The 25,851-nt window shown below is 45.1% G+C and overlaps 1 protein-coding gene across 2 annotated transcripts in view; it reads left to right on the top strand.

Annotated features, from left to right (window-relative positions):
• The window catches only part of fbn2b (fibrillin 2b), a gene marked incomplete at its 5' end in the record, with an annotated part of 66,587 nt that overhangs the window by 21,544 nt on the left and 19,192 nt on the right, over nucleotides 1-25,851 (top strand). The window contains 15 exons of one of the 2 annotated variants that reach the window (XM_084163039.1): nucleotides 6,462-6,587; nucleotides 12,261-12,386; nucleotides 15,432-15,584; nucleotides 16,714-16,941; nucleotides 17,969-18,106; nucleotides 18,383-18,502; nucleotides 18,688-18,813; nucleotides 18,916-19,038; nucleotides 21,007-21,282; nucleotides 21,550-21,603; nucleotides 21,861-21,986; nucleotides 23,924-24,049; nucleotides 24,592-24,711; nucleotides 25,552-25,689; nucleotides 25,794-25,844. In XM_084163039.1, coding sequence (XP_084019165.1) covers nucleotides 6,462-6,587; nucleotides 12,261-12,386; nucleotides 15,432-15,584; nucleotides 16,714-16,941; nucleotides 17,969-18,106; nucleotides 18,383-18,502; nucleotides 18,688-18,813; nucleotides 18,916-19,038; nucleotides 21,007-21,282; nucleotides 21,550-21,603; nucleotides 21,861-21,986; nucleotides 23,924-24,049; nucleotides 24,592-24,711; nucleotides 25,552-25,689; nucleotides 25,794-25,844 — 2,031 coding nt within the window. The remainder of the gene's footprint in view (nucleotides 1-6,461; nucleotides 6,588-12,260; nucleotides 12,387-15,431; nucleotides 15,585-16,713; nucleotides 16,942-17,968; nucleotides 18,107-18,382; nucleotides 18,503-18,687; nucleotides 18,814-18,915; nucleotides 19,039-21,006; nucleotides 21,283-21,549; nucleotides 21,604-21,860; nucleotides 21,987-23,923; nucleotides 24,050-24,591; nucleotides 24,712-25,551; nucleotides 25,690-25,793; nucleotides 25,845-25,851) is intronic. The other variant, XM_084163040.1, reaches the window with a different exon arrangement.

Consider the following 25,851-nt stretch of genomic DNA (forward strand, 5'->3'; position numbering starts at 1 on the left):
GGCTCTTTTCTGGATATTGATCATTAGCGGGTATCGGCCTAATTCTGCTCTGCATGCATTATTTGGTGTTTTTCGTTGTACACAGAGGATATTTTTGCAGAATTCTGCCTGAATTCTGTCTCAATTTGGTGTTTGTCCCATTTTGTGAATTCTTGGTTGGTCTCTCTCTCGCTCTCCTCATTGTCTGGCCCCTCCCTGCCTCCACACGAGGCTCCCTATTGACCAACCAGACTAAGCAGTGAGGCTGTATCACTAGATGACACACGTAGAGGTTGTGTCCCCTCTTAGGTAAATTGCCCTCCATGGACTGGAGCCTCTTCCTCTCTGTGGAGATTTTAATGGGAGATGTCTAGCCAACACCCTTGTGTTGAGATAATGGATTGCCTTTATTTAATGTTTTTCACTTAGTCTCAAAGGGGGGCACTTGCCTCATTCACATCAATGTGCAGCTCTAGCAGCCACCTGGGTGAAACAGGACACTCCCCTTGTATTGGCAGAAAGCAGGTGGACATGGCCTCTAAAGTTCCTGTTGAGTGTTGACACATTCTCAGGAAGGTGTGGTGAAAGCCAAATTGAATAGAAATACTCTCAGTCTAATGAAAAATAGAACTAAACAACTGAAGAAATACGACTCTGAGACAGCAGTAAACCTTCACGCCTCACTCTGCACTCCTTTGGAATTACCAATGTGACTGACTGAGTGCCTTAAAGGGGCAATCTGTGACTTCTTTGTCTGCTGTGGCCACACGACAAAAAGCAAGCAAATTGATGCTCAAACAAAATCAACTACAGATTGTGACTTTGAGACTCACATTGAAAAACCAAAGTCCTTTATTATCTAAAGCTGCATCGATCTAATCCACCATCTTACATTCAACTCTAAGTCAACCCATTCGTCAAATCAAATCAAAATAAAATGGTATTTGTCACTTGCTTTGTAAACAACAGGTGTAGACACACAGTGAAATGCTTACTTACCGGTCCTTTTCCAACAATACAGAGTTAAAGATAAAAAATATAAATAGTGACACAAGGAATAAATACACGTTGAGTCGATGTGCAGGGGTACGAGGTAATTGAGGTAGCTATGTACATATAGGTAGGGTTAAAGGGGTTCAAGTGACTAGGCAACAGGATAGATAATAGACAGTAGCAGCAGCGTAAGTGGTGAGTGTAAATGTGTGAGTTTGTGGGTAGAGTATCAGTTCCTGATAGCTTTTCTGTTCAAGCGTTTTTATATGAAAAGTCAGGTTCTTTCACAGAACCTCTATCTGCCTCTAAATATACATACACACCAAAGAAGACACCTAATCGCCAAAAAGCCCCTGAGCAAAGTCCTGTTGGAGCCAGTTCAAAGCACACATGCACATGAATCCCAATGTAAGGATAGCGTTCCAAGCATCATGGATTTGGACGCTCCTCAACACGTGAGCACATTTTCAGGCTTTGTTAAAAGGGAACGGAGGTCAAATATATTCACATGATTAGAAACAGGCTGTGTGTGTGTGCGTGCGTGCATGTGTGTGTTTGAGAGAGAGAGAGGGCGGTATTAATCTTGGCTGCTTAGCTGGGTACTGGCATGCCAACTTCCCTCTCACAGAGTTGGATGACCAGGTGTGTGTGTCTGCACGTCTGTGTGTTTCTATGAGAAGATCTCAATTTCATACTCCTCCCATCCTCTCTCCTCGTCTCTTTCTCTAAACCCATTGGAGGAAAAGGTCAGAGGGGAGGGACCTCTGGCTTTCTCATCCAATGGGTTTTGAGAAGGAGATGAGGAGAGAGGATGCGAGGAATATACAATTGAGATTCTACACTTGTCTATGAATTCATACCATCCAGACAAATACCAGTCTCAGCACACATTCACACACCCTGACCAGACGAACCCCCTCTAGACACTAACGATCTAAGGGGTCTGAGTCAATGTGTTTACACTGAAGATGACGAAACACCAACACCTCTCACTGGCCAGCATGGCCAGACTGTGAGCTAATGAAGTGTAAATGTGTGAAGAGGGGAAGCGACAAAGATTATGGATATACTGACAAGATACTTGTCTCTGCGCCCTAACAATGGGAGTCTTTGTCCACAAAGCGGCACGGTGGGCTGTCTAGCTCCCGCCTATCTTTTCTTTGGTTGGTAAATACATCTAATTACACTGCTCAAAAAAATAAAGGGAACACTCAAACAACACATCCTAGATCTGAATGAATGAAATAATATTATTAAATACTTTTTTCTTTACATAGTTGAATGTGCTGACAACAAAATCACACAAACATTATCAATGGAAATCTAATTTATCAACCCACGGAGGTCTGGATTTGGAGTCACCCTCAAAATTAAAGTGAAAAACCACACTACAGGCTGATCCAACTTTGATGTAATGTCCTTAAAACAAGTCAAAATGAGGCTCAGTAGTGTGTGTGGCCTCCACGTGCCTGTATGACCTCCCTACAACGCCTGGGCATGCTCCTGATGAGGTGGCGGATGGTCTCCTGAGGGATCTCCTCCCAGACCTGGACTAAAGCATCCGCCAACTCCTGGACAGTCTGTGGTGCAACGTGGCGTTGGTGGATGGAGCGAGACATGATGTCCCAGATGTGCTCAATTGGATTCAGGTCTGGGGAACGGGCGGGCCAGTCCATAGCATCAATGCCTTTCTCTTGCAGGAACTGCTGACACACTCCAGCCACATGAGGTCTAGCATTGTCTTGCATTAGGAGGAACCCAGGGCCAACCGCACCAGCATATGGTCTCACAAGGGGTCTGAGGATCTCATCTCGGAACCTAATGGCAGTCAGGCTACCTCTGGCGAGCACATAGAGGGCTGTGCGGCCCCCCAAAGAAATGCCACCCCACACCATGACTGACCCACCGCCAAACCGGTCATGCTGGTGGATGTTGCAGGCAGCAGAACGTTCTCCACGGCGTCTCCAGACTCTGTCACGTCTATCACATGTGCTCAGTGTGAACCTGCTTTCATCTGTGAAGAGCACAGGGCGCCAGTGGCGAATTTGCCAATCTTGGTGTTCTCTGGCAAATGCCAAACGTCCTGCACGGTGTTGGGCTGTAAGCACAACCCCCACCTGTGGACGTCGGGCCCTCATACCACCCTCATGGAGTCTGTTTCTGACCGTTTGAGCAGACACATGCACATTTGTGGCCTGCTGGAGGTCATTTTGTAGGGCTCTGGCAGTGCTCCTCCTGCTCCTCCTTGCACAAAGGCGGAGGTAGCGGTCCTGCTGCTGGGTTGTTGCCCTCCTACGGCCTCCTCCACGTCTCCTGATGTACTGGCCTGTCTCCTGGTAGCGCCTCCATGCTCTGGACACTACGCTGACAGACACAGCAAACCTTCTTGCCACAGCTCGCATTGATGTGCCATCCTGGATGAGCTGCACTACCTGAGCCACTTGTGTGGGTTGTAGACTCCGTCTCATGCTACCACTAGAGTGAAAGCACCGCCAGCATTCAAAAGTGACCAAAACATCAGCCAGGAAGCATAGGAACTGAGAAGTGGTCTGTGGTCACCACATGCAGAACCACTTCTTTATTGGGAGTGTCTTGCTAATTGCCTATAATTTCCACCTGTTGTCTATTCCATTTGCACAACAGCATGTGAAATGTATTGTCAATCAGTGTTGCTTCCTAAGTGGACAGTTTGATTTCACAGAAGTGTGATTGACTTGGAGTTACATTGTGTTGTTTAAGTGTTCCCTTTATTTTTTTGAGCAGTGTATTTTAATACTTTCTTGAATATTCGATGGGGGTTGTTGACATCAACCGCCTGTATTCAATGGAGAGATGCTATGCTACTAGCCTCATGCAATGAATATGCATAGCCATCTCGAGACAACTCTGATATGAAGTGTTTTTTCTCAAAGTTGCGGGGATGTCATAAGTCCTACTTACCGTACCAGTCAAAAGTTTGGACACACCTCCTCATTCAAGTTCAAGGGTTTTTCTTTATTTTTACAATTTTCTACATTGTAGAATAATAGTGAAGACATCAAAACTATGAAATAACACATATGGAATCATGTAGTAACCAAAAAAGTGTTAAACATATAAAAAATATATTTTATATTTTGGATTCTTCAAAGTAGCCACCCTTTGCCTTGACAGTTTTGCACACACTTGGCATTCTCTCAACCATTTTCACCTGGAATGCTTTTCCAACAGTCTTGAAGGAGTTCCAACATATGCTGAGCACTTGTTGGCTGCTTTTCCTTCACTCTGCGGTCCAACTCATCCCAAACCATCTCAATTGGGTTGAGGTCGGGGGATTGTGGAGGCCAGGTCATCTGATGCAGCACTCCATCACTCTCCTTCTTGGTCAAATAGCCCTTACACAGCCTGGAGGTGTGTTGGGTCATTGTCCTGTTGAAAAACAAATGCTAGTCCCACTAAGCACAAACCACATGGGATGGCGTATCGCTGCAGAATGCTGTGGTAGCCATGCTGTTTAAGTGTGCCTTGAATTCTAAATAAATCACTGACAGTGTCACTAGCAAAGCACCCCCACACCATCACATCTCCTCCTCCATGCTTCACGGTGGGAACCACACATGCAGAGATCATCCGTTCACCTACTCTGCGTCTCACAAAGACACGGCAGTTGGAACCAAAAATCTCAAATTTGGACTCATCATACCAAAGGACAGATTTCCACCGGTCTAATGTCCATTGCTCGTGTTTCTTGGCCCAAGCAAGTCTCTTCTTCTTATTGGTGTCCTTTAGTAGTGGTTTCTTTGCAGCAATTCGACCATGAAGGCCTGATTCACGCAATCTCCTCTGAACAGTTGATGTTGAGATGTGTCTGTTACTTGAACTCTGTGAAGCATTTATTTGGGCTGCAATCTGAGGTGCAGTTAACTCTAATGAACTTATCATCTGCAGCAGAGGTAACTCTGGGTGTTCCTTTCCTGTGGCGGTCCTCATGTGAGCCAATTTCATCATAGCGCTTGATGGTTTTTGCAACTGTACTTGAAGAAACTTTCAAAGTTCTTGAAATTTTCCAGATTTACTGACCTTCATGTCTTAAAGTAATGATGGACTGTCGTTTCTCTTTGCTTATTTGAGCTGTTCTTGCCATAAAATGGACTTGGTCTTTTACCAAATAGGGCTATCTTCTGTATACCACCCCTACCTTGTCACAACACAACTGATTGGCTGAAACACATTAAGAAGGAAAGAAATTCCATAAATTAACTTTTAACAAGGCACACCTGTTAATTTAAATGCATTCCAGGTGACTACCTCATGAAGCTGGTTGAGAGAATGCCAAGAGTGTGCAAAGCTGTCATCAAGGCAAAGGGTGGCTACTTTGAAGAATCTCAAATATCAAATATATTTTGATTTGTTTAACACTTTCTTGGTTCCATATGTGTTATTTCATAGTTTTGATGTCTTCACTATTATTCTACAATGTAGAAAATAGTAAAAATAAAGAAAAACCCTTGAATGAGTAGGTGTGTCCAAACTTTTGACTGGTACTGTATATCAGTAAACTTGTAACAACCTAAGCATTACGAAACTTCTATTCAAACAAATAAATAAACCTCACATAGAAAATAAGCCATATATATTATTTTGTTGACCAAATTCAACACTCTCATTGACCTCCACACAACAACTCCTTGCTTGGTGGGCGAAAAAAACCAATGATCGCCACCTGCTGGAGGGAGACAGATTTTCCGCCGAGTTGGGCCGCTCTCTTTATCTCTTCTTCTCTGATAAACGACTCCTCCCTCTCGTTAAACAACTCCAAAGAAGACATGTCGTGCTTCCTGGTTACCGTGTTTACTGTCAGATCAGAGCCCCATGCCCACAGCTCCATCCTCGTTACTCACGGCATGATGGGGAAATATGCGCATACATGAACCCACTCCCTACTCAAACAAGGGCTGCAGTCTGGAGTCATCTTGGTTCCTAGGTGGAGGTGCCAAGATATCCCCTGTTCTTTCCTGCTGCGCCCCTTTCAACAGGTTTTAATACGGGACTGAAAGTTCAGAAAAAGAAATATTTTTGCCATATGTCTTCTCATGATTGATTATTGTACTATAATGTAATGTGTGCGCCCAGCCTACTTCACTTTAAAGGTGCTATAAATCACAGAGCGTAAAATCCAAATTCTTTCACACACATTTATAGACTAGTGGGCAGTAAAGCTTTGGAAGATTCTTAGCTCATTAAGAGTAGACTCAGAGTACTTTAAAGTGCATCTCTTAAAGCAACTCCTGTTAAGTGCTGCTTATTTGTGCTGATGGTCTCCATTCTCTCTCCCTCATTTCCCTCTCTCTCCTTTCCCCTCTTTCTCCCTTTCTCCATACCTCTCTTCCCCATTTCCCCCTCTCTCTCCCTTTTTCTCTCTCTTTACCCCATCCCCTTCCTCGCTCTCCTACTCTTGCCCCTCCCCCCTTTCTCTCTCTCTCTCTCTCTCTCCCTCCTTTCCCCTGTAGATGTGGATGAATGTCAGGCCATCCCGGGGCTGTGTGCAGGAGGTAATTGTATCAACACAGTGGGCTCCTATGAGTGTAAATGTCCAGCGGGCCACCGCCAGAGTGACACCAGCCACAAGTGCGAAGGTGAGTCCCACACACAGACCCTCTGTGGTGATATTATATTATACACCTTATATAACAAATAGGAATGTACAGTGGGGGAAAAAAGTATTTAGTCAGCCACCAATTGTGCAAGTTCTCCCACTTAAAAAGATGAGAGAGGCCTGTAATTTTCATCATAGGTACACGTCAACTATGACAGACAAAATGAGAAAAAAAAATCCAGAAAATCACATTGTAGGATTTTTTATGAATTTATTTGCAAATTATGGTGGAAAATAAGTATTTGGTCAATAACAAAAGTTTCTCAATACTTTGTTATATACCCTTTGTTGGCAATGACACAGGTCAAACGTTTTCTGTAAGTCTTCACAAGGTTTTCACACACTGTTGCTGGTATTTTGGCCCATTCCTCCATGCAGATCTCCTCTAGAGCATTGATGTTTTGGGGCTGTCGCTGGGCAACACGGACTTTCAACTCCCTCCAAAGATTTTATATGGGGTTGAGATCTGGAGACTGGCTAGGCCACTCCAGGACCTTGAAATGCTTCTTACGAAGCCACTCCTTCGTTGCCCGGGCGGTGTGTTTGGGATCATTGTCATGCTGAAAGACCCAGCCACGTTTCATCTTCAATGCCCTTGCTGATGGAAGGAGGTTTTCACTCAAAATCTCACGATACATGGCCCCATTCATTCTTTCCTTTACACGGATCAGTCGTCCTGGTCCCTTTGCAGAAAAACAGCCCCAAAGCATGATGTTTCCACCCCCATGCTTCACAGTAGGTATGGTGTTCTTTGGATGCAACTCAGCATTCTTTGTCCTCCAAACACGACGAGTTGAGTTCTATTTTGGTTTCATCTGACCATATGACATTCTCCCAATCCTCTTCTGGATCATCCAAATGCACTCTAGCAAACTTCAGACGGGCCTGGATATGTACTGTCTTAAGCAGGGGGACACGTCTTGCACTGCAGGATTTGAGTCCCTAGCGGCGTAGTGTGTTACTGATGGTAGGCTTTGTTACTTTGGTCCCAGCTCTCTGCAGGTCATTCACTAGGTCCCCCCGTGTGGTTCTGGGATTTTTGCTCACCGTTCTTGTGATCATTTTGACCCCACGGGGTGAGATCTTGCGTGGAGCCCCAGATCGAGGGAGATTATCAGTGGTCTTGTATGTCTTCCATTTCCTAATAATTGCTCCCACAGTTGATTTCTTCAAACCAAGCTGCTTACCTATTGCAGATTCAGTCTTCCCAGCCTGGTGCAGGTCTACAATTTTGTTTCTGGTGTCCTTTGACAGGTCTTTGGTCATGGCCATAGTGGAGTTTGGAGTGTGACTGTTTGAGGTTGTGGACAGGTGTTTTTTATACTGATAACAAGTTCAAACAGGTGCCATTAATACAGGTAACGAGTGGAGGACAGAGGAGCCTCTTAAAGAAGACGTTACAGGTCTGTGAGAGCCAGAAATCTTGCTTGTTTGTAGGTGACCAAATACTTATTTTCCACCATAATTTGCAAATAAATTCATTAAAAATCCTACAATGTGATTTTCTGGATTTTCTTTTCTCAATTTGTCTGTCATAGTTGACGTGTACCTATGATGAAAATTACAGGCCTCTCTCATCTTTTTAAGTGGGAGAACTTGCACAATTGGTGGCTGACTAAATACTTTTTTTCCCCACTGTATAACAATGAATTTGTGTAATGGAAAACATATTGGTCGTAAATTAAAGTAGGCTTAGCTAACTGAACTCAGTGCCTCAGTTAATAATTTGATTTTGAATTGCATTGTTTTGGTTTTTTGGCAGGGTTTTGTTAGCAGTTTTGAGTACTGTGGCTATTGGCTTCTGTGGTTATCAAGTCTCTGGTATGGAAATGTACACACACAAGGAAGAAAGGGTGCATTTGAACAGAGACTGGGTGTCCAGTGACAGCTATAGAGCGAGAGAGAGCTCAGTTGTTAGACATCAGTAGGCCCTGGGGGTTAATGAAGGGTTAGAAACCCTTATATACCTGGAGGAGCCTCTAATTAGCTGGTCATGTCATGAGGGAAAGATTCACACACACACTCTCTCTCTCTCTCTCTCTCTCTCTCTCTCTCTCTCTCTCTCTCTCTCTCTCTCTCTCTCTCTCACAGACATGCATGCTTTCATGTACTCACACAGACACTGCTGTCCTATCACAGTCCCACTGAAATTGGATTGTGCTGCAGCAGCCTTATGGTGCCGGAGGCCTGTTGGCTGGACTAGCAGGAGAGGTGCCCTGTGCCCTGTAGTCTTTGAAGCCTGGTGGGATGAGAGGCAGCGAATCGGGGTGGAGGTCCTTGGAGGTTAACTAATTATAGGACAATGGAAGACAGTAGTGGATCAGCCCCAGGCCTGAGGCTCTATCGCTGGGCTTCGTTTGGGCCAAGGTGGGGGCTGCTTTTAGGGAACATTGTTTTAGAGCTTAATTGGGGAAGTCAGTTTTTAGTCTCAAAACGTCAAGCATTTCATAGTCCACTAAAGGGTAGAGAATACAGAGTTTAAATGGAAGATATCTAGTCAGTTGTACAACTGAAATGTGTCTTTCACATTTAACCCTCTGTAGCTCAGCTGGTAGAGCACGGCGCTTGTAACGCCAAGGTAGTGGGTTCGAACCCCGGGACCACCCATACACAAAAAAATGTATGCACGCACGACTGTAAGTCGCTTTGGATAAAAGCGTCTGCTAAATGGCATATTATTATTATTATTATTATTATTAACCCAACACCTCTGAATCAGGGCATTTGGGGGGGGGGCTACCTTAATCAACATCCACGTCATCAGTGCCCGGGGAACAGTGGGTTAACTGCCTTGCTCAAGGGCAGAACTACAGATTTTTACCTTCGCAGCTCAGGGATTCGAACCAGCAACCTTTTGGTTATTGGCCCAACACTCCTACCCGCCAGGCTACCTGCCAACCTACCGTCCATAACTATAAATGCCCAGATACCTCAAATAGCACAGCTCTGAGATTGAGAGATTCAAGACCCATTTTGTTCAGTTATGACATCACAGACCACCATCAGTATTCCAAAGGAAAATGGGTTTCAAAATGCCCTCCAAGTTTATGCACAAACATGTCCTCATGTTCTAGTGGAGCCAGCCTTGGCGCTGTTAACATGTCTGGGAGGTAGTTCTTCTTGGCCAAAGCAACCCAGCTGATTTCATACCTCTTTTCCCTCCAGTAGTGTTTCACACTTGTTATTTTTTCTCTCCTTCTTTTTTGCCCCCCATTTTCCTTCCATAAATACAGTCTACTGGCACAGGGCCAGCTGTTAGCGCTAGCACAAAGAAACATTTACAGAGCAGAGATGACTTTATCGTCTGACACTTGTGGACCCACACACACTATACATACTATACATACTATACATACTATACATACAGACACACTCTTACACACACACAGACACCTTGTGGTCCTCTGTAGCTCAGCTGGTAGAGCACGGCGCTTGTAACGCCAAGGTAGTGGGTTCGATCCCCGGGACCACCCATACACAAAAATGTATGCACGCATGACTGTAAGTCGCTTTGGATAAAAGCGTCTGCTAAATGGCATATTATATTATTATTATTATTACCTGTACTATACAGAGATACACACTCACTGACACACTCAACCTATACAGACATACACACACACACACACACACACACACATACACACTCACTCATACATATACACAACGCATACATACTTTCTCTCACACACAAACACAGTCTCACAACACACACTTTGATGATTGAACAGTGGTCATTTATCCAGGTGGCAGACATTTCCCTCCACACACACAGCGCTGCATGTCTGAGCTGTGTAAAGTCTGGTCCTATTCAGGGGGAGGAATGCTGACACCACGTTTATTTTTCTGCTCTTTTATGACTTGAGGAGAACCTTTCACCACCGCAGTCTGACAATAGTCAGCAGGGGACCCAGTGTCTCTTAACTTCCCATTACATACACGCACACACTGCCCCATAGACAGCGTTGATGCTTACCCACTGCCAACACACACGCACACACTACTAATGCATACCCACCGACTGCACACTCACATTTACGGGCCCGCCTCTCACACGCCACACTATACAAATATGCATACTGTAATTTGACCAAAAAGGTAATTATATATGTGCATAAATAAGCGTAACACATTATATAAACCCAATGCCTTCTGGAGCCTCACTTCACTCTCACCATCATAGCAGTGAGAGGCCTTTTCATGTGTAGGGTTATATACTGTAATACACCACACGGCAGACTGGACCCTGCCAAGTACTGGCTCTTTCTCTCTCACACACACACACACACGCACTAGCTCTATACTGCTGACTCCCAGGTCTAGTGTACAGATGTAGGATCTTAATTTGATCACTCTTTTGTTGTTGAGTATTTTCCTGTACTGCATGAAATGAAAACTTGTAGTGTATTTGGGTTTTTAAAAGTATTTTAAAGTTTGTAATTTACACTTTGAAAATTCACACTTGATTTGCCCTAACAAAAAATTTATCAACCCCTACAAAAATGTCCATTAATTATAATGCACATAATAATTCCCATCTCCTGTTGCTGCAGGATTATTTTCCTGCTGTAGGAAACTGGCTCAAATGAAGATCCTACATCTGTAGTCAATCAAATTTTAATCACATTTATTTATAAAGCCCTTTTTAGAGAGAAAGGGAGAGAGAGGGTCGAAAGAGCAGGTCCGGGACAAGGTAGCAGGTCCGGTGAACAGGTCAGGGTTCCAGAACAGCAGAACCTGGATCAGCAGCACGACCAGGTGGACTGGGGATGGGGACAGCCAGGAGTCGTTAGGCCAGGTAGTCCTGAGGCATGGTCCTAGGGCTCAGGTCCTCCGGGAGGGGAGAGAGAGAGAGCCAGAAAGAGATGGTAGAATTAAAGGGAGCATACTTAAGACCACACAGGACACCAGATAAGACAGGAGAATTACACCAGATAGGACAAACTGACCCTGACCGTAGTCTCTCCGGGACAGCTGAAGTATTCCCATGGCGTGTGCGTGTGGGAAACTCTCACCATTTAGACCTCTTAAAATCCACCACAGTTATGAAGTCTTTGGCAGAACACAATCCCAGAGATTTTCCATATGACCGCCTCCTCCTTTTGTAGACTTCAGATCTCCACTCAGGTTGGCTTGACTGTGTCTAGTACACAAAAAAAGTGCTATCTAGAACCTAAAAGGGTTCTTCGGCTGTCCCTATAGGAGAACCCTTTGAAGAACCCTTTTTGGTTCCAGGTAGAACCCTTTTGTGTTCCATGTAAAACTTTTTCCACAGAGGGTTCTACATGGAACCCAGAAGGGTTCGACCTGGAACCAAAAAGGGTTCTCCTATTGGGACAGCCGAAGAACCCGTTTAGAACCCTTTTTTCGAACAGTGTAGCAGTTGTTCCTGCTCTTGTATTTAGAGTTATGAGCAGTTATTATTTGAGGCCCTCAAGTGTATTTGACAGATGAGATATAGTCCACTTCTTCAAATATTTGAGATGGATCCAAATACTTTGAGCAGCTGTTATCGAGGAAAATGAATTCTTCCAAATAATGCCTGTGACAGGGTTTTGAGTTACTGCGTGTGTATGATGAGTGTATGACTCTCATGAAGCTCAGTGTATGCTCTAACTCCAATGATCTAATTGTTTGTGTGTGTGTGTTTCAGATATTGACGAGTGCAGCACTAACCCAGGTGTTTGTGATGGAGGTGAATGCACCAACACAGCCGGCAGCTACGTCTGCACCTGTCCCCGTGGTTACATCACCAGCACTGACGGTGCCAGATGTGTAGGTGAGTTAGCGCTGCCCCCCCCCCCTTCCCCCCCGGACACACACCCCTCCCTCCCTCCTTCACCCTCTTGTTAGCCACTGACTGTTCACATCTGGACTTATCCCTCCCTCCTTCACCCTCTTGTTAGCCACTGACTGTTCACATCTGGACTTATCCCTCCCTCCTTCACCCTCTTGTTAGCCACTGACTGTTCACATCTGAACTTATCCCTCCCTCCTCTCTTTCCCCCTCCAATTCCTTTCCTGTGACTAGCATTCTGATGAGTCAAGCCGGTCTGCATTCATCATGTGCAGGCCCAGGGACGCACACTCGGCCTTGACTGCTGTAATGCCAGTTAGCATTAGCACCTCTCTGACTCACACCCTGAAACACTACCAGCTGTTAATGTAGAGCGCATGCAATCTTCAGCAGCTCACCTCAAAATGGCCGCCAGAGAGCTGGCCCTGTTGCTTTCGAACAGCGTTCGAATGGGAGTCCAACAAATCTCTTTCACTCAAGGTCCCTCTCCTAGCCAAGCAGAACCACTTGATTACTTTAATTGAAAAGTCGTACGCCCCAATGTCTCCTAGGCAGGAGAACGAGGTATTCAAATTCACTCACGGGTCAAAGTTTTGTTGGCCCCCCTCTCTCTTTGGCACGCAATCCATTTTCCATCATCTATTGAATATCTCTGCTGTACTTGTTTGTTGTCTTTTGGCTAATAAAGGGAAACCGGGTGAAAATGCCAAGCGAACAATGAACAGTGTCAACAATGATCTCACAAGGAGCCCTCTGTTCTCTTCTGTTCTGCCTGGCCTGGTCGTGTGGCAGATTGTTTAGCTTCAAGGTAGAAAGCATCTGGACTCACTTAGAGGCCTGCAGGAGAACAAAGCTGACACCACCACGACAACAAGCAAGACGAGCCAGAGAAGAGGGGAGAAAGAGAGGGGGTGGAGAGAGGAGAAAACTATCCAAACTATCCCCTTTCTCTGTTGTTCTGTGCCAGAACAAATGGGTAGAGCAGTGGGAGAGAGGGACGAGGGGAAAGGAGAGGGAAGCGTAGCCTGATTGGGAACATGCGTGTGGAAAATGACGGTCCACTGAGGTAGGAACAGGGGGGTGGTGGGGGGAGGAGAGAGAGACATATGGGATGGTCCAACAGGTTAAACTGGGTCTCATGCTCTGTCTTCACTTTGACCAAGAAGACTCTGTCGCTCTCTCTCTCTCTCTGTCCTCACTTCTATCTCTCTGTCTTCCCCCAATTCTCTCTTCTTTGACCCATTAGACTCCTTCGTTTTTGTCCCCTCTTTCTCTTTCTCTCTCTCACTCTGGTCAGGGGGAGATTGAGGAGAGAGAGAGTCACACTGGAGATATTTCTTTCCGCTAACATTCCTCCCACCCCCTCTCTTTCTTTCTCTGCCCCCGTTCTCTTGCTTTCTCCCTCTCTTCTCCATGCCCCTTTTTTGCTTACCCCCTGTTTTCTCTTTCCATCGTTTCTCACCCAGAGCGCCCATCCATCTGTCTAGTGTAACCCGGTGAACTGTAGAGTCCCCAGGAACAAATCAAAGAGAGCTGTGATATCAGGCCCTGTCTGACACATTGACACATCCCACCGTATTTCCTCAGCTCCAGCCAGACCCATGCTGTGGCTGGCTCCCCTGTGTGTGTCCGCCGACTCGGCCATGTTTGCTTGGGTGCGTTTTGCGAGTGGAGGTAGACTAAGAAACTACACGAGGTGAGCAGGGGGCTCTAGGTCCAGGAATGTCGGCTCTAGCCGAGCTGATTTCTTGCCTGCCTGCCCTTGGCCCTGGGCTGGCGTTATTCTGGGACAGCATAGCGTGGAGAAGCAGACCGGAGGGACCTGTTGAGCCCGACACTAATCAGCCCTAATGCCCCGTCCGTCGCACCGTGAAAACCCAGTCTGTAAAAAAGAAAGCATGCAGTTGTGCTGTTCGCTATAGGCTAGCTAGCTAGCTAGCTAAGGGTCTGGTTCCAATTTAAGTCATCATCATCCCCATCACCGCCCTCCCTTCTCCCTTCCATTCCGTTCCCTCACCCACTCTCCCTCCAATCCTGCCTCCAGCTGGGTTGGTCCCTTGGGAAGGAGGGAGGGAGGGGAAGTTGGCCTGTTTAAAGTGCATGGCTATATGCCCCAGACACAGAGCTTCTCATGTCCAATATAATTGTCCAGGATTGCTCCACATGGAACTAATTAATTCCGGACTGCTAGCTCATTAGCAAAGTTAATCGACTTGCACGCCTGCCTCCCCCTCCCCCCTCTGTCTTTCCCCCTACACTTTCATCTGCATTACACACACAAACACACGCATGCACCAAGGGACCCTCACTTCTTCTCCACTTACCCCGAACACACCCTTTCCCTCCCCCTTCCTCCCCCAGCCTATTTACCCTGACCTGTGGGACTGTAGCAAACAACAGGGCCATATTAGGAGGCCCTTGTGATGCCTGCAGTTATTAGGACCCCTGAGACCTTTACAGCTCCCAGACCATAAATTAGCTTCCTCCCATGCTACCATGTAGAGGGTAGGGAGGGGAAAGGCAGCCCTGGCATTTGGGGACAGCTGTTAGCTGTAACATCTCCTCAGGGCTGGAGGAACCACACCTCCATCCCCACTCCCTACTCCCAATTGCGTACCATCTTTGTGGTAGGGAGGTGATTGTCAAGCTTTTTTGTGCTGAAAGCTTTTGAATTTTCTTGTGATCCGGAAGGATGTAGAAACCCTTGTTTCCCGTCAGAATCGTACACTGTGACTCAGTAGAAACTGTGGTTATACCTTGTCACCAGAGTATTTCCAGTATGGTAAAGCATGTGCATTATAACATGGTCTGCCTAAAGGTGAAATAGTAACATTAGATGTTCTACATGACCTGGAAGTCAAACGTGTTTACAACATCATGAGCGATTTGAGTGACTTACCCTGAAGCATACTGACCTCTCTTCCCAACTCTCTTTCTCTCTCCCTTCTCCCTCCCTCCATCTTCTCCCTCCATCCTCTCCCTCCATCCTCTCCCTCCATCCTCTCCCTCCATCCACTCCTCCCTCAGACCAACGTGTGGGCACGTGTTTCTCGGCGTTGGCGAGTGGGCGCTGTGCAGGCGACCTGCAGGGCCAGTATACCAAGATGCAGTGCTGCTGTGACACAGGCCGCTGCTGGGCTTCTGGACAGATCCCTGAGATGTGCCCTGTCAGGGGGTCCGGTGAGCACACACATACACACTCTCTCCTCCTCGTCTGTCTCAGACACACACACAATTTAAGACTACTAACCCACAGTCCAAACTCCCTTTTGCACATCAATTGATGAGTTATTTTGTGCATGTGTTATGAATGAATAGCTTGAATAGCTTGGATTGCCTGTCATGTAACTGACAATGTAAGTGATCCATGATCCCACATCCCCTCACTACTGAAGAGCATGACCTCATGACTAATAGCAAAAGGACAAAGATGGAAAAGATCTGGGTGAAGACCATGACCGTGGTCTTGTCTATCTAGCTCACATATGTCTGTTCCCCTATGAGAGTGTGTGTGTGTTCATTTTTTCTTTCATGCATGTCGTGTGTGTATAAATGAGTGCTGAGCTGTACTCTCACACGCACACATGCACTCACGCATACACACACACACACAAATACAGCCAGCCTTCACTCCCAAGGTCAAATGCTATTTCTAAGGGGTTTAGGGTTAGGGTTAGAATTAGTGTTAGGGTTAGGAGCTAGGGTTAGTGTTACGGTTAGGGTTAGGAGCTATGGTTAGGTTTAGGGTTAGGGTTAAGGTTAGGGTACGGGTTAGGGGTTAAGGAAAATAGGATTTTGAATGGGACTGAATTGTATGTCCCCACAAGGTTAGCTGCGCAAGACTGTGTGTGTGTGTGTGTGTGTGTGTGTGTGTGTGTGTGTGTGTGTGTGTGTGTGTGTGTGTGTGTGTGTGTGTGCGTGCGCGTGTGTGTGTATGTGCATTGTCTGTAGTCTTGGCTAGGATACTGACATCAACTCCCTTTGGACCTACCATGAAAAAAACATACACTCACATTCAAGAGATTTCACACTGACATACATAAATAAATGTAAACATAGATTTAACCATAGACATAAACATAGATCCGATCAGGGTTTTACATATACATCCCCATTTTCCAGACATAATCATGCCCAGGCATTGTTCCAATGTGTGAGTTTATGCAACCACTTACCCATATACAGTATATAATATCAAAATAGGTCAAACTGACCCAAACCATAACAAAACAACATACTGAGATAAATGTGTGTATGGGAGTCATTTGAAGATAACCAACATTAACCCTTTCCATGCTCTCTCCTGTAGATGAGTACAGAAGGCTGTGCATCGAGGGGGTTCCCCATGGCACAGGTAATGGAGGTTTCCCCCACGGAGGCTTCCCCAATGGTGGTGGCAGCAACGGTAACGGTTACAGCTACGGCTACAAACTCAACCCCAACGGACCTAACGGCAATGGTCACCATGGCATTGGAGGAGGGGGACAGGGAGGAGGAGGAAATGGTTTCGGAGGAAACGGTGGGGGGCGTAATATCGGTGAGTTGGTTAGGCCGCAAAAAGTGTCCATAGAGTAGTGTTCTATTGTTAGCCTGTGGTTTTATGTTTTGTATCAGAGATATTAGATGGTGTTTAAACCATAGAAATTATAAAATTACTAGTATTCTAATTCCTAATTCTATGGTTTAAACTGAGTATAAAGTGCATTCGGAAAGTATTCAGACCCCTTGACTTTTTCTATATTTTGTTACGTTACAGCCTTATTCTAAAATTGATTAAATTGTTTTTTTCCCTCATCAATCTATACACAATACCCCATAATGACAAAGCAAAAACTGTTTTTTGGAAATGTTTGCACATATAAAATAAAATAAATAATGACATTTACATAAGTATTCAGACCCTTTACTTAGTACTTTGTTGAAGCACCTTTGGAAGTGATTACAGCCTTGAGTCTTCTTGGGTATGACGCTACAAGCTTGGCACACTTGTATTTGGGGAGTTTCTCCTATTCTTCTCTGCAGATCCTCTCAAGCTCTATCAGCTTGGATGGGGAGCGTCGTTGCACAGCTATTTTCAGGTCTTTCCAGAGATGTTCGATCGGGTTCAAGTCCGGGCTCTGGCTGGGCCACTCAAGGACATTCAGAGACTTGTCCCCAAGCCACTCCTGTGTTGTCTTGGCTGTGTACTTAGGGTCGTTGTCCTGTTGGAAGGTGAACCTTCAACCCAGTCTGAGGTCCTGAGCGCTCTGGAGCAGGTTTTCATCAAGGATCTCTCTGCACTTTGCTCGGTTCATCTTTCCCATGATCCTGACTAGTCTCCCAGTCCCTGCCGCTGAAAAACATCCCCACAGCATGATGCTGCCACCACAATGTATAACCTGTTGATCAGTTCATGGACTAGGTCTTTTGGAGAAGAGATTGTATCTCAATGAGACAAACCTGAATGTCAAAATAGTGATGGGAGCAACTTTTCATCTCTTTTCATGTTCTTCACTGTGTTTTAGAAAATAATAAACATTGTTTGGTAAGGTAATGTAATTGTGTGTTGTGTTGTGTATCCTCAGTGTCACTCAATGAGACCGTTGATGTGTGTAAACATTTCACCAACCTGTGTTTGAACGGCCGCTGTATCCCCACCCCGACCAGCTACCGCTGTGAATGTAACATGGGCTACAGACAGGATGTACGCGGGGAGTGTATTGGTAAGCCCACTAGAAAGTAATTACAGTTAGGAAAATTACATATACTCTACTGCCATCTTATGACCACGCATGGAACTTCTCTGGTAGATGTTTAACTCAGGGTATCTTTACACAGTAGCATTGATTCTTAAACCTTTTTTAACAAGTATGGGAGTGTTCAGATTTGTAATTGGAGCACCCTGGGTTTTACTGATAAACTGTAATTGGAGCACCCTGGGTTTAACTGATAAACTAATCTCTCTTCATCTCCCTCCTCTCTTCTCCTCCCTCCTTCAGATGTGGATGAGTGTGTCAGCAACCCCTGTGTCAATGGAGACTGTGTCAACACACCTGGATCGTACCACTGCAAGTGTCACGAAGGCTACCAGGGCACCCCCACCAAACAGGCCTGCATTGGTATGTTCCAATTACTCACCAGAACAACTACAGACCATGATAATTATTTATTACAACAGTTGAATGGTATGGATGGACTGTGTACTTTGGGCTACTGACGGTCTCTGCTTGTAACAGACTGGTACCTAACCTGGCTAACAGTCAAACTAAGCCTAAACTCCCCTCCCCTTCCCTCCCCTCCACAGATATTGACGAGTGCATCGTGAACGGAGTGATGTGTCGTAACGGACGTTGTGTCAACACTGGCGGAAGCTTCCAGTGCATCTGCAACGCTGGCTTTGAACTCACTCCTGATGGAAAGAACTGCATAGGTAACAATGGACATTCATGTATATATTCAATCAACGGATATGGTAGATTATTGCACGTCTATACCACTATAAATTAAAACTTGTCTCCTTGTTCTCTTCCAGATCATGATGAGTGTGCCACCACCAACATGTGTCTCAATGGAATGTGTATCAATGAGGATGGTAGCTTCAAGTGTATCTGCAAACCTGGCTTTGCCCTGGCACCTAACGGACGCTACTGCACAGGTACATCATCTACCATACCCAAGTTACAGTTATCTGAAGTCAACAGAGTTGCAGTTGATAGCTGATCCACTGGATCACTTGTTGATAGTCTGATCAACATCTATAGTGAGGGAAAAAAGTATTTGATCCCCTGCTGATTTTGTACTTTGCCCACTGACAAAGAAATGATCATTCAATAATTTGAATGGTATGTTTATTTGAACAGTGAGAGACAGAATAACAGCAAAAAAATACAGAAAAACGCATGTCAAAAATGTTATAAATTGATTTACATTTTAATGAGGGAAATAAGTATTTGACCCCTCTCAATCAGAAAGATTTCTGGCTCCCAGGTGTCTTTTATACAGGTAACAAACTGAGATTAGGAGCACACTCTTAAAGGGAGTGCTCCTAATCTCAGCTTGTTACCTGTATAAAAGACACCTGTCCACAGAAGCAATCGATCAATCAGATTCCAAACTCTCCACCGTGGCCAAGACCAAAGAGCTCTCCAAGGATGTCAGGGACAAGATTGTAGACCTACACAAGGCTGGAATGGGCTACAAGACCATCGCCAAGCAGCTTGGTGAGAAGGTGACAACCGTTGGTGCGATTATTCGCAAATGGAAGAAACACAAAATAACTGTCAATCTCCCTCTGCCTGGGGCTCCATGCAAGATCTCACCTCGTGGAGTTGCAATGATCATGAGAACGGTGAGGAATCAGCCCAGAACTACACGGGAGGATCTTGTCAATGACCTCAAGGCAGCTGGGACCATAGTCACCAAGAAAAGGACTGAAATCCTGCAGCGCCCGCAAGGTCCCCCTGCTCAAGAAAGCACATATACAGGCCTGTCTGAAGTTTGCCAATGAACATCTGAATGATTCAGAGGAGAACTGGGTGAAAGTGTTGTGGTCAGATGAGACCAAAATCGAGCTCTTTGGCATCAACTCAACTCGCCGTGTTTGGAAGAGGAGGAATGCTGCCTATGACCCCAAGAACACCATCCCCACTGTCAAACATGGAGGTGGAAACATTATGCTTTGGGGGTGTTTTTCTGCTAAGGGGACAGGACAACTTCACCGCATCAAAGGGATGATGGACGGGGCCATGTACCGTCAAATCTTGGGTGAGAACCTCCTTCCCTCAGCCAGGGCATTGAAAATGGGTCGTGGATGGGTATTCCAGCATGACAATGACACGGCCATGGCAACAAAGGAGTGGCTCAAGAAGAAGCACATTAAGGTCCTGGAGTGGCCTAGCCAGTCTCCAGACCTTAATCCCATTGAAAATCTGTGGAGGGAGCTGAAGGTTCGAGTTGCCAAACGTCAGGTTCGAAACCTTAATGACTTGGAGAAGATCTGCAAAGAGGAGTGGGACAAAATCCCTCCTGAGATGTGTGCAAACCTGGTGGCCAACTACAAGAAACGTCTGACCTCTGTGATTGCCAACAAGGGTTTTGCCACCAAGTACTAAGTCATGTTTTGCAGAGGGGTCAAATACTTATTTCCCTCATTTAAAATGCAAATCAATTTATAACATTTTTGACATGCGTTTTTCTGGATTTCTTTGTTGTTATTCTGTCTCTCACTCAAAATTGTAGACTGATCATGTCTTTGTCAGTGGGCAAACGTACAAAATCAGCAGGGGATCAAATACTTTTTTCCCTCACTGTATAGCAGTGGAGGCTGGTGGGAGGAGCTATAGGAGGACAGGCTCATTGGAATGGCTGGAATGGAATAAATGGAACGGAGTCAAACGTGGATTCCATATGTTTGATACTGTTCCATTGATTCCATTCCAGCAATTACAATGAGCTCGTCCTCCTATAGCTCCTCCCACCAGCCTCCTATGGTCTACAGATCATCTTCAGGGGAGTAGATTGCTCCTGGTGGGATTAATGAAGTGGTATTGAAGTGATTATCTAAATAAAATAAGGCTATACCATTATTTACTGTATCGCTTCCCTTCTTTCTTCCCTCCTTCAGACATTGATGAGTGCCAGACCCCAGGCATCTGTATGAACGGACGCTGTATCAACTCCGAGGGCTCCTTCCGCTGTGAGTGCCCACCGGGCCTGGCCATCGACGTGGACGGGAGAGTGTGTGTGGACACACACATGCGCACCACCTGCTACGGCGCCATCAAGATGGGCACGTGCTCGAGGCCCTTCCCTGGCGCCGTCACCAAGTCTGAGTGCTGCTGTGCCAGTCCTGAACACGGCTTCGGAGAGCCCTGCCAGCCCTGCCCTGCCCGCAACTCAGGTGACCAAACCTAACCCTAACCCCACCAGCAAGCATCAGTGGTTTACATGTGCTGTTATTAAGATCCTGTTAGCATGGAATCCAAACTGATATGCTCTGTTTCAGCATTGTTTCACTTCACAATACAATTCTGATTCCAGGCTAAGATCCTGTAGAACTCTACCAAATACTGCAGAAGTGATTGTTAGAATTAGAATGTAAATTGTGTTTTTTTGTTACACTGGATATATTAGCAGGTGACTTACAGGTGTTTTTATTGCCTTTCAGCTGAGTTCCAGGCTGTGTGCAGCAGTGGGATTGGCATCACCGCTGACGGCAGAGGTGAGTAATGTTACTTGTACGGTTTGATCTTAAGTCTGTGGTTTGGAGCCTGCCCTACTATCACTGCTAGTTATTCTGACATTTAACAGGCCTTCCCTCAAACATTCCATGCGCCCCTCCAAAATGTGTGAATTTCCCTCCGAATTTCAAATCAAAGAGAGAAAAAATAAAATAAATATGTATGTTGGAGAGAGCGTAAAGATGAGGCTGTGGTTTGTGGTGGGCTCATGTGGGTTTGTTCCTGTGTGTCTCCTCAGACATCAATGAGTGTGCCCTGGACCCAGACATCTGTCAGAACGGCATGTGTGAGAACCTGAGAGGGAGCTACCGCTGCATCTGTAACATCGGTTATGAGTCCGACTCCAGCGGAAAGAACTGCGTGGGTGAGTCCAGTCTTCCTGTATCCAATCCTTATGTCTGGTGGGAAAAGCAGCGACCTGAATAAAGTTTATCTGCTGTACTTTCGTGGTCTTAACTTTGACGTATGATCAAAGTTGGATGAACAATCGCCTATAATTTCAAACACTGGGGTTGATTCTTTTGGTTGGTTTGTGTTAGGGGAGAGTGTGGTAAGTTCAGCCAAATGAGTATGTTGAGCCACCCTTGTTTCTAGGAAACCATTAAAAAAAATAAAAAATCCTTTGATCAAATATTTAGGAAGAAGTCATCATTTCATGGCGTCAGTAAAGGAAGAAACCACATGGAAAACGTGGTAAGCAAGTTAGTTCCAAAAAAACTAAACATGTATCTAAACCAGGGGTCTCCAACAGGTAGATAGCGAGCTACCAGTATCTCCCAGCCCACCAATGAGTTACTCACCAATCAATTCTGAAAGTACATGCATTTTTTAATGTGTTCAATGCAAACTGTCTTAAACATAAATTGCCTGGGTTCTATCCAATCAAAGCCACATTGACATTATCCCACCCCTGGTTAGCCACTATTGGCTTAAAAAGACAAACGTAACCCAATATTTGCCCATTAATTTCCAGCAATATTGACTTTTTATGTCTGTTTGGTGTGCGCGTTTGTCTATCACTCCGTATGTAGCCAGTTAGCGATGCTAATGTTAACCGTCTTGTGGGTGGTAGACTTTCCCCCAAAACCTTCTCAATTAAATGTTAACTGCAAAGTAGGGTTACCTGACAGATCTATATCATGACTATTTGTGTCAATTGGGTGGCCATTGTTTTGCAAACTCTGCCATGACATGTTCTGCAGCAGTAGACCTAACAGCAGAAACATCGCTAGACAGACACATTCCTCTCTTGCTAGAATTACACCAAAAAAAATCTATATTTGTTAGTATTTTTTCCAGACCTAAAATGTTGTCTTCTGATGTGATTTAAGCATTGACATGGACTCAGAACATCCATTTTCATTGTTTCCATCTGAATAATTGTAATATTGAGAGTAAAAAAACGAGAGAAAAAATGAAAACCAGGAAAATAACAGAAAACAGAATTCGAAAAATACAAAATAATATTTAATGGGGCCCCCTTATAGTTGTTATGACATGTAAAAAAAATTTAAAGTAGCTCATGCTAGAAAAAGGTTGGAGACCCCTGATCTAAACCAAAGTAGATAGTTTTAAGATTGTTCTATACATCATTTGGGGTCTCTATAAGCTTCAATATGAGGTCCTAAACCTAGCATGAAAGTGTATCCTAGCTGTGTGGGCTATAGTCGAAATGTTTGCCTTGGGGTAAGTTGAGCCAATGGCAATGAGGTCAATTTAACCAATGGTTGAGCCAATGGCAAGTTGAGCAAATGGAAGTATTTTCTTCCCAAGCGTAATGAAAGGCATTATTGCTGGGATATGAGGTAAGAACAGGGCCTGGCCTATGTTAAAAGTGTAAAAAAAAAAGTGTTTGTTAGGTGTTAAGCAAGTGTTAAAATATGCTTAAAATGATTAGAAGACAAAAAGGTGATTGTGTTGAATTGTGTTTGGGATAGACATGATATACGTGGTTTTAAAAAGGTAGGTGTAATATTTCATTCAGTACAGACATTTGTAGGCGGCTTAACTTACCCTGTCCCGCCGCTCAACCTACCCCATACCCGGGGTAAGTTGTGCCAAGAGACCACTTTTTTTGGACAAGCTATGTTTTCAAAACTGTATTGTTTAAATGAATTCTGATTATTTCCTGGGATACACAACATCCTGAAATATAGGTAGATATCTTTGTTAGAGAGAATACTATTTCCCTTGACGGAATGATGCTGAATGTAAAAAATAGCTCAACTTACCCCACTCTCCCCTACACTTGATAAGTCAACCATGTTGTTCTCTTCTCCTCAACTCTTTCTTGTCTCCCAGACATCAACGAGTGTCTCGTGAACCGTCTGCTGTGTGACAACGGCCTGTGTAGAAACACCCCCGGCAGCTACACCTGCTCCTGTCCCAAAGGCTTTGTCTTCAAACCAGACTCTGAGACCTGCGAAGGTAAACACCTCATACACACGCCAAAAGAGCAATAGTTTGTTTGACCTTGTTGAGAAGAGTCAATGCATTAAAACACTCTTCAGTGCAATTATTTTTATTTTAGTCATTTTAGCAGACGCTCTTATCCAGAGCGACTTACATGAGCAATTAGGGTTAAGTGCCTTGCTCAAGGGCACATCGACAGATCTTTCACCTAGTCGGCTCGGGGATTAGAACCAGCGACCTTTCGGTTACTGGCACAACGCTCTTAACCACTAAGCTACCTGCCACCCCCTATTTCATACCTTGCAGCTGTCTAATCTTCTAGATGTGCATACACCTGCAACTGTTTAACACTTAAACACACATGGAGAGAAGGGAATCAAATAGATCATCAAAATATATGACCACATGTTTGCTTACATCCTCTGTCCTTGAACCAATTTCCATAAAGTTTTGTGTCTTTGTTGAAGTAAACACATGCCTGTCTAGATGTAAAGGATGACCCATTTAACTGGCTCTGCACTGCCTTACCTAACCCTGCTCTGGTCCATGTGTTTCAGATATCAACGAGTGTGACTCCAGCCCGTGTGTCAACGGAATCTGCCGCAACATCGCCGGGTCCTTCAACTGCGAGTGTTCCCACGGCAGCAAGCTGGACTCCACCAACACCATCTGCGTGGGTAAGAGGCCAAGGCGTCTGTCATAACTGCCCGACTTAAAATCGGACCCAAATTAAAAACGACGGGGTCGTGAGACAAACTTCTGTCAGAGAATCATCCATATAGACAGTCAGAGTAATGTTTCTAGCCTCATAGGCCTTTTAGAATCTTTATACCACTAAATAAACAAGTCGATGGCAGCTTTGGGAACATGTCCAGACGCATCTGAACATCCATCTACAGATGTAATCTGGGATGAGTCATTAGAATAAATACCAATATGAGCCGGCCTTGTCAGTCTGATAGATTCCTGTACTTTAAAATATAGAGCTGTTTTATGTTCAAAGCAGAGTCATATATTTGGTTCAAAGTCATCGCTCAACGGCGAGAATGTAAATTGTGGTCTAGTTTTTGGGTGGGCTCATGGTCTCGGGAGAGAAAATGCACATCCCATTTGTTATGACTAGGCTCTCAGTCCATTAGGAGTGCCATAGCAAATTATTAAAGTAATTGATGCATGTGTCTTGGTACAGGCTGAGGTAAGATGCCAGCTGTTGAAAGGGACACCTGTAGTTAGTTACTATCCACTGCCTGTTCCGTTGTGCTTGGAATGAATGGAGTATATAAATGAGAGATATGTGTGTTGATGCTTCACAGTACATTTGAATTGATGGGCCTTTTCTTGGCAGGGTTCTCTTTAGTGCCTTCACTTACTCACATTCTCTCTCTCTTTCTTCCCTCTCTCTCTCCTCCCTCTCTTCCTCTTCCTTTCTTCCTTCTTTCTCTCTCTGTCTCTTTCCTACCCCCTCTCTCTCTCTCTCTCTCTCTCTCTCTCTCTCTTCTCACCCCCTCCCTCTACAGACAGCATGAAGGGAACATGCTGGCTGAACGTCCAAGATGGCCGCTGTGAGGTCAACATCAACGGCGCCACGCTAAAGTCTGAGTGCTGCTCTACGCTGGGAGCAGCCTGGGGCAGTCCCTGTGAACGCTGCGAGATCGGTCCGTACAAACACAAACACACACACACACTTCTAGACATACACACTCCTAATGAAGATAATGAAGTGTGAGGTGTGTACTGTAACTGTTGTCTCTCTCCACAGACACTGCCTGTTCCAGAGGTTTCGCGCGTATGAAGGGAGTCAACTGTGAAGGTAAAAC

Source organism: Coregonus lavaretus, assembly GCF_964263955.1.
Source record: "Coregonus lavaretus genome assembly, chromosome: 6".
Taxonomy (NCBI): Eukaryota; Metazoa; Chordata; class Actinopteri; order Salmoniformes; family Salmonidae; genus Coregonus; species Coregonus lavaretus.